Below are 14,987 nucleotides of genomic sequence, written 5' to 3' on the forward strand. Positions count from 1 at the left end.
CCATGACTTGCCACCCAGCATGTGCCCCATTGGCACAGCTATGTCAGTGTAGCAAAGTTGGTTAGGAGTTGGGCCTTAGTACCGCTGATTTCAGTAGAAGAATTTAATTGGTCGCGGAATGCTGGCTTTGAAATGAATGATATTTCAACCTGATAAACTGAATCTGCAATCCTATGCTTATCAATTGAGTGGTGGGGAACTTACTATTTATGTATGTAAGAATATTTTTATACTGTTTTTCCACAAAAAGTTATCAAAGCTGTCTACATTTGAAGAAGTGTACATAGAACTAACCTTTTAAAAGGATTGGGCTATATTCACTCTGCACCAGCTCTGGAAATAATTACTGGCCAAAGGATATTTGAATTCTAGATGTGAGCACAGTTCACAGATCAAGAATACTGACAGAAATACACCAAAGCCTTCAGAAAATTTATAATGCTGTACTTACTGAACTATGGGACAGTCTCACACTTCTCTCTTTCTCTCTCACCGACTGAGCTGCATGCCTAGTTTCAAAGCCCCAATCACAGAAGCAATGATCATTTGCTGATTCCAGAATACTTGTTTACCAGGCACAATGGGCAGGTCTTATCCTTCTGGATTGTCGCCCCTAGGGCTTTCATCATCAGGCATATCTGAAAAAACTGGCTGCTTGCATAGAAGCTGCAATGTCACTTTTCATCATGATAAGCAATGATAGAATTGATAACAATGCTCATATTCCCATATATGGACAGATGTATTCTTAGGAAGTGGTTCTAACAGCAAGCAATAGTTTTACTGGTTTCCTTTCTGTTTTGTGCTGCTGTTCTTCAGACCAAAGCCATTGGGTTGTATCCAAAGACAGTCTGTTATGATGAAGAGCCAGTGAAATCAAAGAGAGAAGTTAGCCTATAGAAGTAATTCCACAGCCTCAAACCCACTGCTGAAACATCCCCGTCCCTGATACTTATGGACAGAATGATCAGATAAAATGGAGGACAAAGTGTGTATACCTTTAAACATTGTATAGAAGTGGGTATTTTGGCAGGTGCAGCTTGTTAAACCCTTCCATGTTGAGTTGCACCTGCCAGGATTCCTTTTTGTATAGAAGAGGGAATTTTGGCAGGTGTAGCTTTTTAAACCCTTCCATGTTGAGCTGCACCTGCCAAGATTTCCTCTTCTATACAGTGGTTAAAGGTATAGGCACTCTGTCCTCCATTGTATCTGGTCACCTTGCTTATGGAACAAGTCTGTTTAGGTGGTGGGCCACAGAGCAGGGCCTAAGATGCAGATTTAAAAATCTGGGTATGTTCATCTTGGCACAGCAGCCCTTGGTTGTAGGCTGTCAAGGTTTTAAAAAGTAATGGTCCCCAAAATGAATTGACAACTCATCAGCTGATGAAAGATAAGTGTAATATGCCTGGATGGCCTAACTCCTACCACCAATTTGGCAGTGCATTTGTGCCAGCTGGCATTGCTAAACAGACCTCAAAGACTGCACTATATAAAATTCATTACAGTAATTTTAATCTGGACACAACCAGCACATCAGTAAGCGGAACTGGGTCTGACTCCTCCTGTTAGGCCTGCAGGAGGTGAATCACCTGGAACTGATAGAAAGCAGTTTAAAACGTAATTTGGACAAAAGGGACAAAAAGGGCTGGTTCACATGAAATATATGGCTGACTCAACCAAATCAAAGCCATGTCTTCTCCTCACTTGCCACACAGTCCTGTTACTGAAGAATCTTATGAGATGTGGGTGGGTGTGTAGAATGACATCTGAACCTTCATCACCTGACTATCTAAATGAAGCCTCAAGCACCAGTAAGATTGCCCTGTTTCCCTTCAAATGGAACGTGAGCTATGAATTCAAACATTTCACAGACATTCAGCCCCCAGATTTGGTGAGCAGGTTGTGCAAGTCACACCGTATAATTCAAGGCAGGCCCTCAGCCCATCTTGTCCTCTGCGGTGGGTCACAATGATGCTGGCCGGAATGACTTACAAGGAGCCTCTGCAGGCTGCACACTGTCTTGCCGGGCCCATGATCAATTCTGTCAGTCTCCGTGGACTTCTGATTGGCCTGCAGAAGCATACAGAAGCAACTGCCGATCAAAGCGGAAGTCACTTCCAAAAAGCAGAAGTCAATTCCAGGTGCTTCTGCAGGCCATTCTGTGGCCAATGGAGTGGGTTGTGGGCTGGGCAAAACCTGGAATTGGTCCCTGGAGGCTCCTGCTAAGTCATTTCAGCCAACAATGTTGGACAACTTCCAAAATGGCTCCTATTCCGAGCCAAACTGACAAAATGGTGGGCAAAAGAATTCAACCTTGTGACTCACCATACATGGGTTCACGACCCACACCTGGGAAATGCTAATTTAAGAGATAAAAGGGATCAGAGATTTCTCTCTAGGGATCAGTCCCAGGTCTTCTTTTCAGACTGACTTCCGTATCAGCAAGGTGTGTAATGTTATCACAGAACACTGAGGATTTCTTTCCTTTCCTGTGTCCCTGGCTCAGACTACAGAGCACAGAGACTGGAACTTTAATGCTTCCTCCACTTCTTCTCTTCCTTTCCTCCAATCTCTCTCCACAAACTATCCTCTACCTCAAAGTACTGGGTTCTCCACTGCCTGTTTCATGAGTAACCCACTTGATTACCCTACATCTGACTTCTCCTTCTTTCTCCCTTTCAATGATTGGACCATTACACACCCCATTTTCCTTGTCCAGATGTCCTCTTTCTCTTTTCCTCTTCCCACAGACCACTGACATTTAGGGCCTACTTGTGTGAGTGATTGTGGTGAACATCTCTTGTTACACTCTTAACTTTGCCTTCCCCTTCATCCTGTGGGGATTGCTGGAATGCTGGCAGGCTCCTTGAGGGAAAGGGACACTTGTCCTGTGAAAAGGAGTCTATTCAGACACAAGCTTGCTGAATTGCTGGTGCACATCTGAGTGGATTTTGATTGATCTGACCCAGGAAGGGGGATAAAATATGGTGTGCACCACTGTTGCCAAGTCTGCCCTTCCCTGAGCCTGATCTGTGCACACTGTCCCCATTCCCACTCACCCCAGCCCAATTTTCCCCCATCCCACCTTCCCCCTGCCCCTTGGAGCTTACCTGCTTTGGCATCTGTCAAGGCCTGCACAGGCACTGGTAGGATGGCACAGGTCATCCCGCTGGCACTATTACCTTCTGCACTGTCGCAGCATACTTCACGACATGCTTGTGACAGCCTCTGCTGGCAGAGTGGTCGCTCCGCTGGTTTAGCAGCACCATAGGTTTCTGTTGTAAGGCTCAATCCTACACACAATTTTCTAAGAATAAACCCCATTGAACACAGTAATCTCAACTCCTGGATAGCCATGTATAGAATATGGGTCCAAATTGCCATTGATACCAGTGAAGACATCCAGGGCAAATAACTGGTATTCACAGAAACAGAAGGAAAGAGATATATCTTTTTATTCTCAACCCCCTCTCCCCCACATGTCATGGTCCCATTTAGTTGGGTTTCTCACACAGTTATTGTTTTAAAAATAGTAACAACAACGCTTAGCAGGAATGAAATAAAACTTCCTGAAGAAAAAGGAAGATTTCCCTTTGTTCAAAGATCAATTAACCACTATAAACTTGTGAGCCCATTCACGTAATTAGCAAAATATACTGTATGGTGAGTTTAATAGTACTGCACTTTTTTTCTGATTTGGTACAGAAATGAACAGCAATATCCTAGAAGATCAAATAGCACCCTCTACCACCTCTTAAAAAACAAAACAAAAACATATGTACATTTTTAGTGGTTCCAGTTCAACATTTTAGACCTGTGAATTTGATCCAGGATGTAGCTGTGGTATGTATATTTTTTTTTTTGCTTGTTCATTGTAACTGATTTGAATTACTGTACTTTTGAACTAGATCCAATGTATTTCATGCAGAAAAAATCTGCATGCCCTGTGATACTATAGTTGCAATCCTGTGCACATTTACCCAGGAGTAAACTCCTTTGTGCACAGTTAAATTTACAGCTAAGTAGATATGCATAAGTTGTGCTGTAAGAGATGTACACTATGTTCACAATTGCACTTCCACAACATACTATTGTTTCAAAACTGTTTAGTTCTGTATGTTTAATCCTATTTACAAACCCAATATGGACAACAGGATAACAATGGAAAATAAAACACTCTTCATAAACTTAAAGATGAGTGCCTGAGTATTGAGCCACTGACTTTGAACCAGAACCACATTTTGCATCTTAGGATTCAACTCAGATTTTGGGCAATCAAGAAAATTTAGATTTGGGTTCTGTTCTGGTTTACAGAGGAAAAAAAAAAAATCATGTCTGAACCAGCTGTCTGAAACAGTTCTTGGGTTTGTTTGCACAGGATTTGATTACTTGATGCTAACATAAATTCTAATGTTAAAGTACAAAATAGGCAGACTGGAAGTTTTATGAGAGCAATACCCTTTGGTTATAGGGATATCCTGATCCTAGGGCCTGCTCCTACCCCTCAGGGCTGGCAGTGCACTTGCACCGCCTGTGCTGCTTGTTGTATAAGTGCTGTAAGGCACTTTCCTGCCAGCGGTGGAAATGAAGCACCAGTGAAGACAACCAGCACCAATCTGCCCTGGGCATTGATTATTCCTGTCAGGAGGCAGGGAAATGTTTTGGGACAGGGGGAGGGTAGAGAGGAGGGCAGAACTGGGCAGGGGGAGGACAGGAGGGAGGGAAAGAGGGAGGATCAGGCCCAGGAGGTGGCACTGACTGTAGCAGAGGATGCCGCCATATCCTATCCCCCCTCCCAAACTGCAGAGCCCTAATGAGCCTCTTTGGTTCTGTGCCGGCTCAAGAGCTGTCGCGGCTCCGAGGAGACCCATTGGGGCCACTATGGCTTGACACTTGTCCCCTTACCCTGAAGAGATTTCAGTGGCTGCCCCAGCCCCACAGGATTCAGTGGAGGCCATTTTGGAACAGCCATACCTCACAGTGGTGGTGAAGGATAGTATTGGGCTATACTTGCCTTTAGAAATAAGTGGATAAGATTGTCACTGTACACATTTCACCATTCACAGAGTGTATCCTTGTTATCTAATCATCGAAGAGGCTTTCTTCCAAAAAGTCTCCTAAGAGCACCTTTCACCTCTTTATTCCTCAGGCTGTATATGACAGGATTCAAGATGGGACTAACAACCGTGTAGAAGAGAGAAAGGTATTTGTCTGTGTTTGGTGAATAAGTGGAATTAGGCTTCAAATATGTAATACAAGCAGAACCGAAGAATAAAGTCACCACAATGAGGTGTGAAGAGCAGGTGGAGAAGATCTTCTTCCGACCCGCAGAGGATGAGATCCCCAGTATAGCAGCAATGATCCCAGCATAAGACAACAATATTAGGATAAAAGGAAGACTTATGAAAACCATAGCCACTGCAAAGACAGCAATTTCTATTCTAGAGGTATCCCCGCAAGCCAATTTTAATAATGGAGGGATGTCACAAAAGAAATGGTTGATCACATTGGAGGCACAGAAGGGCAGCGTGAACACCATGCTGGTGTGACCAAAAGACATGAAAAACCCACTTAACCACGATGCTACAGCTAGGCTGGTATACACTTTCCGGCTCATCAGGACAGGGTAATGCAGAGGCTTGCAAATGGCAATATAGCGATCATAAGACATTGAGGCCAAGAGGAAGCATTCTGACCCACCAAGGAAGAATGTAAAATAGGTCTGTAGAGCACAGCCAATGAAGGTGATGGATTTATTTCCAGAGAGGAGGTTATCAAGCATCTTGGGGACGTTGACAGACGTATAGCAGATTTCCAAGAAGGACAAGTTTCTCAGGAAGAAATACATGGGTGTGTGAAGGGCAGGGTCGGTCAGTGTCAGGAGAATGATGAGAAGATTTCCTGCTAGAGTGATGATATAGATTGCTAGAAAAATGGAAAATAAGATGATTTGCAGGTTGGGGTCGTCAGAAAGACCCAGGAGAATGAACTCGACCAGTCCTGTGTTATTTTGTAAACTATTTTCTTTCTTGGTCTGCATCCTGGGAAAGAATATAAAATCAGATTAATGAGTTTTGAAGATGATAAATAGTTCAGCCTATACATAGTACTGACACTTCAACAGTATTGATTTTTTCCCCCCATTGTTTTCCAAACTGGTGAGTTGTGATCCACCAGGGGAACCAGAAAAGAAATCTGCAGCAATGTGATCATCACAATCATGCTGCTGCCAGGCAGCCCTTCTCGAGGCCTGGAAAATTTTAAAAAGGGGAAAAACCCACTTCTGGTTTTCATCCCGAAACAGGAAGTGGATTATTTTAATACAAAATTTTCAAGCCTTGGAGAGGGCTGCAGAGGGGGTCACAGGCTCCCCAGACCCTCTGGAGAGCCATAGTGACCACAGGTAAATGAAAAATGCCTTCCCTGCCTGACAGAATTGCGACTGTGGTGATCATGTTGCTGCCCCCACCATACAAAGATTTACAGGGAACCACTGATCTATTGTAATTCAGCACTGGAGTGCATGACATGTGATCCAGGAACAAATGAAGCAGGTCTGATCCTATAAACAGCTTGCATAGAGAGTCTTTCATAACTATTTTTAAGACAGCTCTTTGTAGAGGAAGTGAAATATGTATAATGAATAGGAATGTACAGTATACATTTGCTAAGTATGATTTGCTAAGGGCCTGATCCTATTTGGCACACAACAAGTGCTGCAGGACCACCACTGGCAGTAGGTGTCATAAAAATGCTGTAGGGCACTTTCCCTCCAGTGGGAGATACCCAGCGCTGGTGGTCAGGCCAGTAGCAGTTGGCGCTGAGCCTTATTGCCGGAAGGATGCACTGTAGGAGTGCTGGGTGGTGAGTATCCCCGCAGGACAGCAGGGAGGATTTTGGGGTGGGAGGGAGGGCAGTGGGAAGGAAGGGAGGGGGTGGAACTGGGCAGAGGGAGGGGGGCCAGTGGGTGGATTTGGCCCAGGAGTGGGGGAGAGAGGGCAGCAGAGGCTGCCACCAAATTCAATACCCCCTTCTGAGCCGAGCTGCCTGATAGTTCAGGCATAGATCCACAGAGACCCATTGGTACCAGTAGAGCTTAACAAGGGGTAAGGGAACTAATATTCCTTACCCCAAAGAGTCTCTGGCTGACCCCACATTACAGCAGTGGCCATTTCGGCACCGCTGTACCTCACAGTGCCACCAGAGCATACAATTGAGTTGCCCATCTGGTGACATGAATAGGTAGACTATTCAACTGTCTTCAAGTCATCAGTGAAAGTTGGGGAATAACTTGAATGAATGAATGAATGAATGAATGAAATGCATGGCTTTCTAGTTTCTATCTTTTGCAAAGAACACTTACCATGATATAAGAACTGGTACCCTTAGTTCAACTGTCTTGAACAAAATAACATAGAGACCTTAGGCCTTACAATGACAATGATGGGGTTATTGCCTAAATTATTGAGATAATTTTGTATGAATCCTTTACATAGAAAGCGATATAAATATTTGGTCCAGACACGTTTGACCACTTCTTAGTACTTCTGATTTCAACAGAAGAATTTAAACAGTTGCAGAATACTGCCTTTGAAATGAATGAGATTTCAGACTGACTGATTAAGGACCCAATCCTAACAAACTTTCCAGTGCCAGTGCAGCTGCAATGCAACCCCTCGGAAAGGGAGCAAACATTCCCGTACCTTGAGGAGGCCACCATAACTGCCCTTCCACTGTAGGATACAGTACATGCTCCATTGGCGCAACTTCATCAGTGCTGGAAAGTTGGATCGGATTGGGCCCTCAGGTTGCAATCCTATCAACATTTACCAGGGAACAAGCCCTATATTGAAAATAGTGAGACTCTATAAGTTTTCTATAAGTTTTAAACTTATAACTTTTAAACTTTTAAACTTATAACTTATAAACTTTTCTATAAGTTTCTCAGGAAGAAATACATGGGTGTGTGAAGGGCAGGGTCGGTCAGTGTCAGGAGAATGATGAGAAGATTTCCTGCTAGAGTGATGATATAGATTGCTAGAAAAATGGAAAATAAGATGATTTGCAGGTTGGGGTCGTCAGAAAGACCCAGGAGAATGAACTCGACCAGTCCTGTGCTATTTTGTAAACTATTTTCTTTCTTGGTCTGCATCCTAGGAGAGAATATAAAATACAGATTAATACAGAACTTTTGGAGGGAATAAATAGCTCAGCTTGTACATAATATTGATCGTCTGTACTTCAATAATGGAAAGGATGACATGTGACCAGGAAGAAAGTTTCCTACTGTTGAAACAAAACAGGTCTGATACTGTAAAACACTGGAATGGAGAGCCTTTTGTCACAATATGTAAGCAACCCTGGGTTCTTTTGGAGTAGAAGTGAAATATGTATAATAGAAATGTACAATATATGCTGATTCAGATGATGCGAATGGGTTGGCTACACAACTACTTTGGCATTATTTGAGTAATAACCCAAATAAAGTAATTGATTCATTGACTGACTGACTGACTGACTGACTGACTACATGGCATTCTAGTTTCTATCTTGTGCCAAGACAGTTACCCTAATTCAGCAACTGGTATCCCCAGTTCAGCTCTCTTCGTTTGAACAAAATCACACAGCAGCATTAGACCTTACAGTTATACTGATGGGGTCATGGTATGAATTACTGACATAATGTTTCTGAAATGCTTTGAACTCATTAGAGTACTATATTACTGTTCTGCCTAGACAGATCTCAGCACCTCTTAGTGTCACTGATATCAACAGAACAATTTAAATGGTTACTGAATAATCCCATTGTAATCAATGAGACTTCAAACTGATTGAAAGCCAGATCCTGGCAGCTCTGTTTCCAGCAGTACATAGGTACCGCCAGCTCTGGAGTCATGAACACACCACAGAGCATGTTTGTGACACCAGGGGAAGAAGGAGCACCAGTGTTGGGCCAGCTCAAGTAGGCCAGCTGACGTTCTTCCAGCACCGGCCAGTAATGAGTATATTCGGGGTGGAGGGGAGTAGGGACTGAGTGGAACTGAGCGGAAGGAAGGGGGGCAGATCGGGCCTGCGAGGGGGGTGGAGATTGCGGCAGAGTGCTGCCGAATCCTGAACCCCCTCCTGAGTCAGGCAACCCGGCTCAAATGAGAGTGCAGAGGCAAGAAGACCCATTTGTGCTGCAGTGGCATTACCTGGGGTAAGGGAGCAAATGCTCCCTTATCCTGAGGAGACCCTGGCAGTAGCCTCAGCATCCACAGGATGCAGCAGTCGCCATTTCGGTGCTGCTGCTCCTCTGGGTGCCAAGGCATTCAGGATTGCTGCCTGGTTGCAATCCTTTCAATACTTACCAGAGAACAAGACTTACAGAACAGAGTAAGACTTATTATTTATGTATGTAAGAATATTTATATATACTACTTTTCAACAAAAAGTTAACAAAACTCTCTACATTTGAGTAAGCATGTGCAGGATTGATCTGTGAAAAGGTTAGGCTATAAGCAGTATTATTAATATTCACCACTCTATTATTAATATGCGCACTGCACATGTTTGCAAAATAATGATTGGCCAAAGAATAATTTAGTACAATACAGTTCTCAATATGAGCCCAGAACACTGATCCCCAAGACTGATGGAAACACTGCAAAGCCTTCAGAAAAATTATAATCTTGTACTTACTGTACAATGGAATGTTCTCTCTCTCTCTCTCTCTCTCTCTCTCTCTCTCTCTCTCTCTCATTGACTCAGCTGCATGTCTGGTACCAAAGTCCCAATCAGAGAAGCAATGATCTTTTGCTGATTCAGGAATACTTTTTTCAGCAGGAACAAATGGCAGCTTTTTTATTCTTCTGGATTCCACCCCCCCCCCCCCCAGGCTTTCATCACCAGGCACATCTCAAAAGAACTGGCTGTGTGGATAAATGAATGGAAAGGAGAGGGGAGGGAGAAAGGCGGGAGTTCAAGATACCAACAAGCATGAGTGTTGCTAGTAACCATCCCATCTCCTCACTCCATGTCCCTGTCTGCCCCCTCCCCACCCAGAAAGTCCCCCTTTCCTTCCCCTCTCTTTCCTGTCCTCAAATCCCCTCCTCCACTGCCAGCTTATGTACGCTGCTGACAGAAGGTCTCCCTGTTGGTCCATGAGGAATGCCACCAGCCATCTGAGCTAGTGGCCTTGTATGCATGCTGGCAGAATGTCAGTTCTGATCTTGGGTCAGCACTTCCACCAGCAGAATGCATATACCATAGCCAAGCCAGTCAGGTAGGATCGAACTGCCTCCTTGTCTCTAAAATATTAGTTGTCCTGTTCCTCTATATATTCACCTTTCCCCCCCATATTTAAAGTGGTTGTGTCTGCCTGCCTGCCTGCCTGCCTGCCTGTCTGTCTAGGTAAACTCCATACTATTACACTGACACAAAAATATATTTTGAAGTACTACTAGGACAAGGAACACTTCAATCCTATCCTGTAAAATGTGGAGCCATCTCTCTCACACTCACACAAACCTGCAATATCAGCAATGCATGGGGCACACTGAAATGGAGATGACATACAATGTGCTCTCCCTAATGCCCCAGAACTGTGTTTCTCAACCAGTAGTATGGGTACCAACAGAGGTACTTAAGGTGGTATCTGGATAATCTTGTGGTACTTGCAGGACCTGGACCTGTCACCCAGCAGCGAGACCAGGAACATGACACAATGAAGAGCAGTAGGAGGCTCCAAAGCATGTTTTTCTATGTTCAAAGAAGCCCTTCCATCCACCTTGAATCTCTTACTGGTGTTTGTCACATCACATCTGGCCTCCCAACACAGAAGTAACTGGCACTTATGTCATCACCAGTTACTTCTAGTGGAACTTTGAATAAGTGGACCATGTGAAGTGTCCAGAGGAGAATAAATGTTGAGAAACACTGCCCTAGAATGCAGCACTATAGTATCAAGACTGTCACAAACCCTGGGAACTGTTTTTGTCCTATTCTTACATTCTTTCTACAGATAACTGGAGCCCTCAGGAACTACATTTGCCAGAGTTCTGGTGCCTGGGACATGCTTAGAAGTATATCTGGATACATCCCACATATCACCCAGTAGGAAATGTAATGGACAGAGTCCATCTTGGGTCAGGCAAAAACTCCAGAGAGACTGAGTCTCAACCCTTATTGAACTTCAAAGACTTTTATGATCGATTGTTTAATTTTTTAATTATACAACTTTAGGATACAATTTCCCCTGGGGTCTGGGGATAAGAATAGGCCCTCAGTTTGACTCTTATTTGTCATAAGAGGCAACTAAACAGCCACCGAGTAGATGGGCCTCTTTAGCCTGGGAAGGCAGCTCATCTGAGAGAAGGAAAACTCTGATCCCAAACCTCCACTGCCTTGTGGTTACATCCAGTTATGGAAAAGGCTTCAGGAGACAACCTTGAGGTAAAATCCGGAGCCGGAGTCCCTGAGGCAGTTCACGACTGAACACAGTCACGTTCTGGCAACTTCTGCAACGCCACTGGAACCAACTGTATTGGCTTCTGCCTTTCCATTGGACCATTTCAGCAACGTGGAGAGGGGGGATTTGCTGCATGGGTAACAGTCTATCCTCCATATCTACTTTACCTAGACTTCGCGCACTGGAGAGGACACTCTGTTCCAGAACCACTATTCAGAGCCCGATATCATAGTCTTCCGAGACTGAAGGATGCCAACAGAATACAATTTCACAGTGGAGTGACTATACAACAATAAAATAAGCGTTTAAAAGAAAAACTTCAAAAACAAGCAAGCAACAAACAAACTAGCAAGAGACATGTTAATATGTGTGAGCCACCAGGTAAAATCCATTAAATACGATTTAAAACCCGCAGTCAGTCTGGATAAAGGCAACTAAATGCTAGGCATAATTAAAATACCATCAAGAGTCATTTGAAAGTAGTCAACGGAGGGGCCTACTGTATATCCCCATGGGAGGTAATTCCACAGCTTCAAACCCATTGCTGAAATGCCCTGCCCGACACCCATGGAAGAAGTGTGCTTAGATGGTAGACCAGAGAGTGGGCCCTAAGATGTAGATTTAAATATCTGGGTAGGTTCATATGGACACAGGCAGCCCTTCATTAATTTGATCCTAGACTGTGAAGGGTTTTTAAGAGTATTGGTCCCAAAAATGAATTGGCAACCAGTCCGCTGATGAAAGATAGCCAACTCCTATCAGCAACCTGGCAGTGCATTTTTGCCAAATGAAATTGCAGAGAAGACTTCAGAGAACGACCCATGCCAAACTCTGAAGAGCTTGAACTCTGAGGGATACTGGGCGTCCCACTGCTCTAATGACCTCAGGGTGAACACTGAATTCCCTACTCCTGTCTCCCTGGCCTGCACTAAACCTGCCCAGAAAATGCAAACAAGGAAATGGAAGAACGACCAGCCTAATCTCAATCTGAGGTAGGTGAAAAGCCTGCCTTGACTGATTCCAATCAAGGAGGCTGCAAAAATTCTTAGCAGACACAAGAGGCAACCTGTCCGTGTCAGACTGCATAAGGTTGAGGGCTGGCAGGGTTCAAAAACTGGAGCCTGGTTATCTTTCTGGCCAGGTTCCGTCCCCTGACAGGGAAGTCCAATCAGTTGCTTGAAATCTGGCCCAAGTCTCGCATAACAGTGAGGGCCAGCAAGGCCAGTCCGTGTGCAAGCTGCACCATGTAGTTTGGGATAATTCTGGTGGAAGTTGGCAGATTGAAAGAGGAGAATCTTTCTCTACATGTCATGGTCCAACCTGGTTTGAGCTGCCCACAACCACTCTGAAAGGGGAACGACATTTCACTGTGCATTCTTCAACTGTTTGCAGGAAGAAAGGAAATCCCACACAATGATAGGAAGGTTTTCCCTTTACTCAGAGATAAATTAATAATTATAAATGTGGAATCCCATTCAGCTCACACAGCTGCCATTTTCTCCTGTATGTTGTACAGGGCGAATCCTAACCAACTTTCCAGCGCTGACTTAGCCACAATGCAGCCCCACGTTAAGGTAACAAACATGCCCTTACCTTGAGGAGGCCTCCTTGACTGCCTCCCCATTGCGGGATGCAGTATACACCCCATTGTCACCGCTATGTCAGTGCTGGAAAGTTGGTTGGGATTGCGCCCACAGAAACCCAAAAAATGTTCATAGAAAATCAAATAGCAGCTTCTACCATCTCTTTAAAACAAACAAACAAACAAACCAAATGATACATTCTTAGAGGGGCCAGTTTCACTTTTAAGAACAATGATTTGATCAACAATACAGTTGTTATACTTCAACCTCTTGCTGATTTGGTATAGCAAGGATGGACACTTGAGTTGCACAAAAAATGCTGTTTTTGGTGACTCAAGTTGACTTAAGGTGATTCCAGTTGATCTGAGTCATGAACGTCACAGACCCCACATTGACTCAGGGTCAGAGACTCAAAAAAAGAACTAGAACTTGAAATAACTTGAGTCTCAACTCTTGTGTGTGTTCTCTTGTTAACCTTTTTCACCAGTTCCACATTGCACCAAAGTCCTTGTGGGCAATCCAGAAACAGGCATTCTAAAGGACAGCAGCAGATGTGGTGGGAGGGCAGGTTCCAGGAGATGGGAGCTGGGGGGATTGAGGGGAGGAGGAAGACTGAAGAGATTTTTTTTTTTTACTTTGAACTTTTGCTCAGGGAAACCTTTGACTCATGACTCGACTCCTTTCTTGAAATGACTCATGACTCAACTCGAAATGACTTTAAATTTGTCGCAGGTTGAGTCAAGGCAGCTGGTGCTAGAACTCACGAGTTGAGTCACGGGAACACTGACTTGGACCTTGACTTGCAACTCTGTGCCTTGAGCACATCCCTGTGGTATAGCTGCTTAAGATTCTTTGAGGTACACTAGGACAAACATATTTAATGTAGGTCCTGTGACAGGACATGCAAATAGCGATCATTATTACACTTAGACTGGATATTATTGAAAAAAAACTTTATTTTTTAATGCTCAAATAGATTCTACAGATCAAATACAAAGAACTGTACTGAATATGAAAAATAAAACATGACTCATACAGTGTCAGGAGAATGGTGAGAAGATTTCCTGCCAGAATGATGGTATAGGTTACCAGAAAAAGGGAGAATAAGAAGGTGTGAACGTTGGGGTCATCGGAAAGACCCAGGAGGATGAACTCAACTACTCTTGTGCTATTTTGTAAAATATATTCTTTCTTGTTTTTCATTCTAGAAAAGAAATGGAAATCCAGATTATTATTTCTTGCAGAATGGTATTATGATGGTATAATAATGGTATAATGATGATATTATTCGAAAATATCAATCACCCCCCTGTGCACGTCACCCAGTGTGGCCTGAACCCCCCTAGCAATGTTACTGCTTGTGCCTCTAGGACGGGGGGTTGGGCTTCCTGTTCTCTGCCTGCTTGCATAGAGAAATGATCCAAGGTGCAGGGCTGGGGTCTCATCTGAGTCCTTGAAAGGGTTATTGCAAGGACCTCAGACTTGGCTAAGGAAGGGGGTTAGCTCACCCTTGTTCCTCCTCCCAGCCCTCAGCTCACTTATGGGGTCACGGCAGCCAAATTGCTTGGACTGGTGCTTCCCCACTACTGAGCTTCCTCATTGGCCAGCCGATGTGGTTTAAGGGCCCAATCCTATCCAACTTTCCAGCACCTGCAGCTGTAGTGCAGCCTCGAGGTAAAGAAACAAACATTCCCTTACCTTGAGCTCTGTGATTGTCCTTGCATAGCAGGATGCAGCACATGCCCCATTGGCACTGCTGCATCAGTGCTGCAAAATTGGATAGGATTGGGCCCTGAGTACATGCAGCCCCTTTACCTGTCCCTCCCTCCCTCTTCCCCAGGCTTAAAAGGTGCATCCCCTGGATTTCTGTCCGTCTGACATCCTCCTCCCTGCTTCCATGACTGACCCCCATGTGCCTCAGTTCCAGGGGGAAATCCCAGGCACTCCACCATCTC

At 44.3% G+C, this 14,987-nt stretch overlaps 1 protein-coding gene across 1 annotated transcript; it reads right to left on the bottom strand.

Annotated features, from left to right (window-relative positions):
* Positions 1 to 5,086: 5,086 nt before the first annotated feature.
* Positions 5,087 to 6,040, bottom strand: LOC136652427 (olfactory receptor 10A7-like). Its single transcript, XM_066629366.1, has one exon. It carries the CDS (start codon positions 6,038 to 6,040, stop codon positions 5,087 to 5,089), a length of 954 nt encoding a protein of 317 aa, XP_066485463.1.
* Positions 6,041 to 14,987: the final 8,947 nt, after the last annotated feature.

Source organism: Tiliqua scincoides, chromosome 5 (assembly GCF_035046505.1).
Source record: "Tiliqua scincoides isolate rTilSci1 chromosome 5, rTilSci1.hap2, whole genome shotgun sequence".
In the NCBI taxonomy this organism is placed as follows: Eukaryota; Metazoa; Chordata; class Lepidosauria; order Squamata; family Scincidae; genus Tiliqua; species Tiliqua scincoides.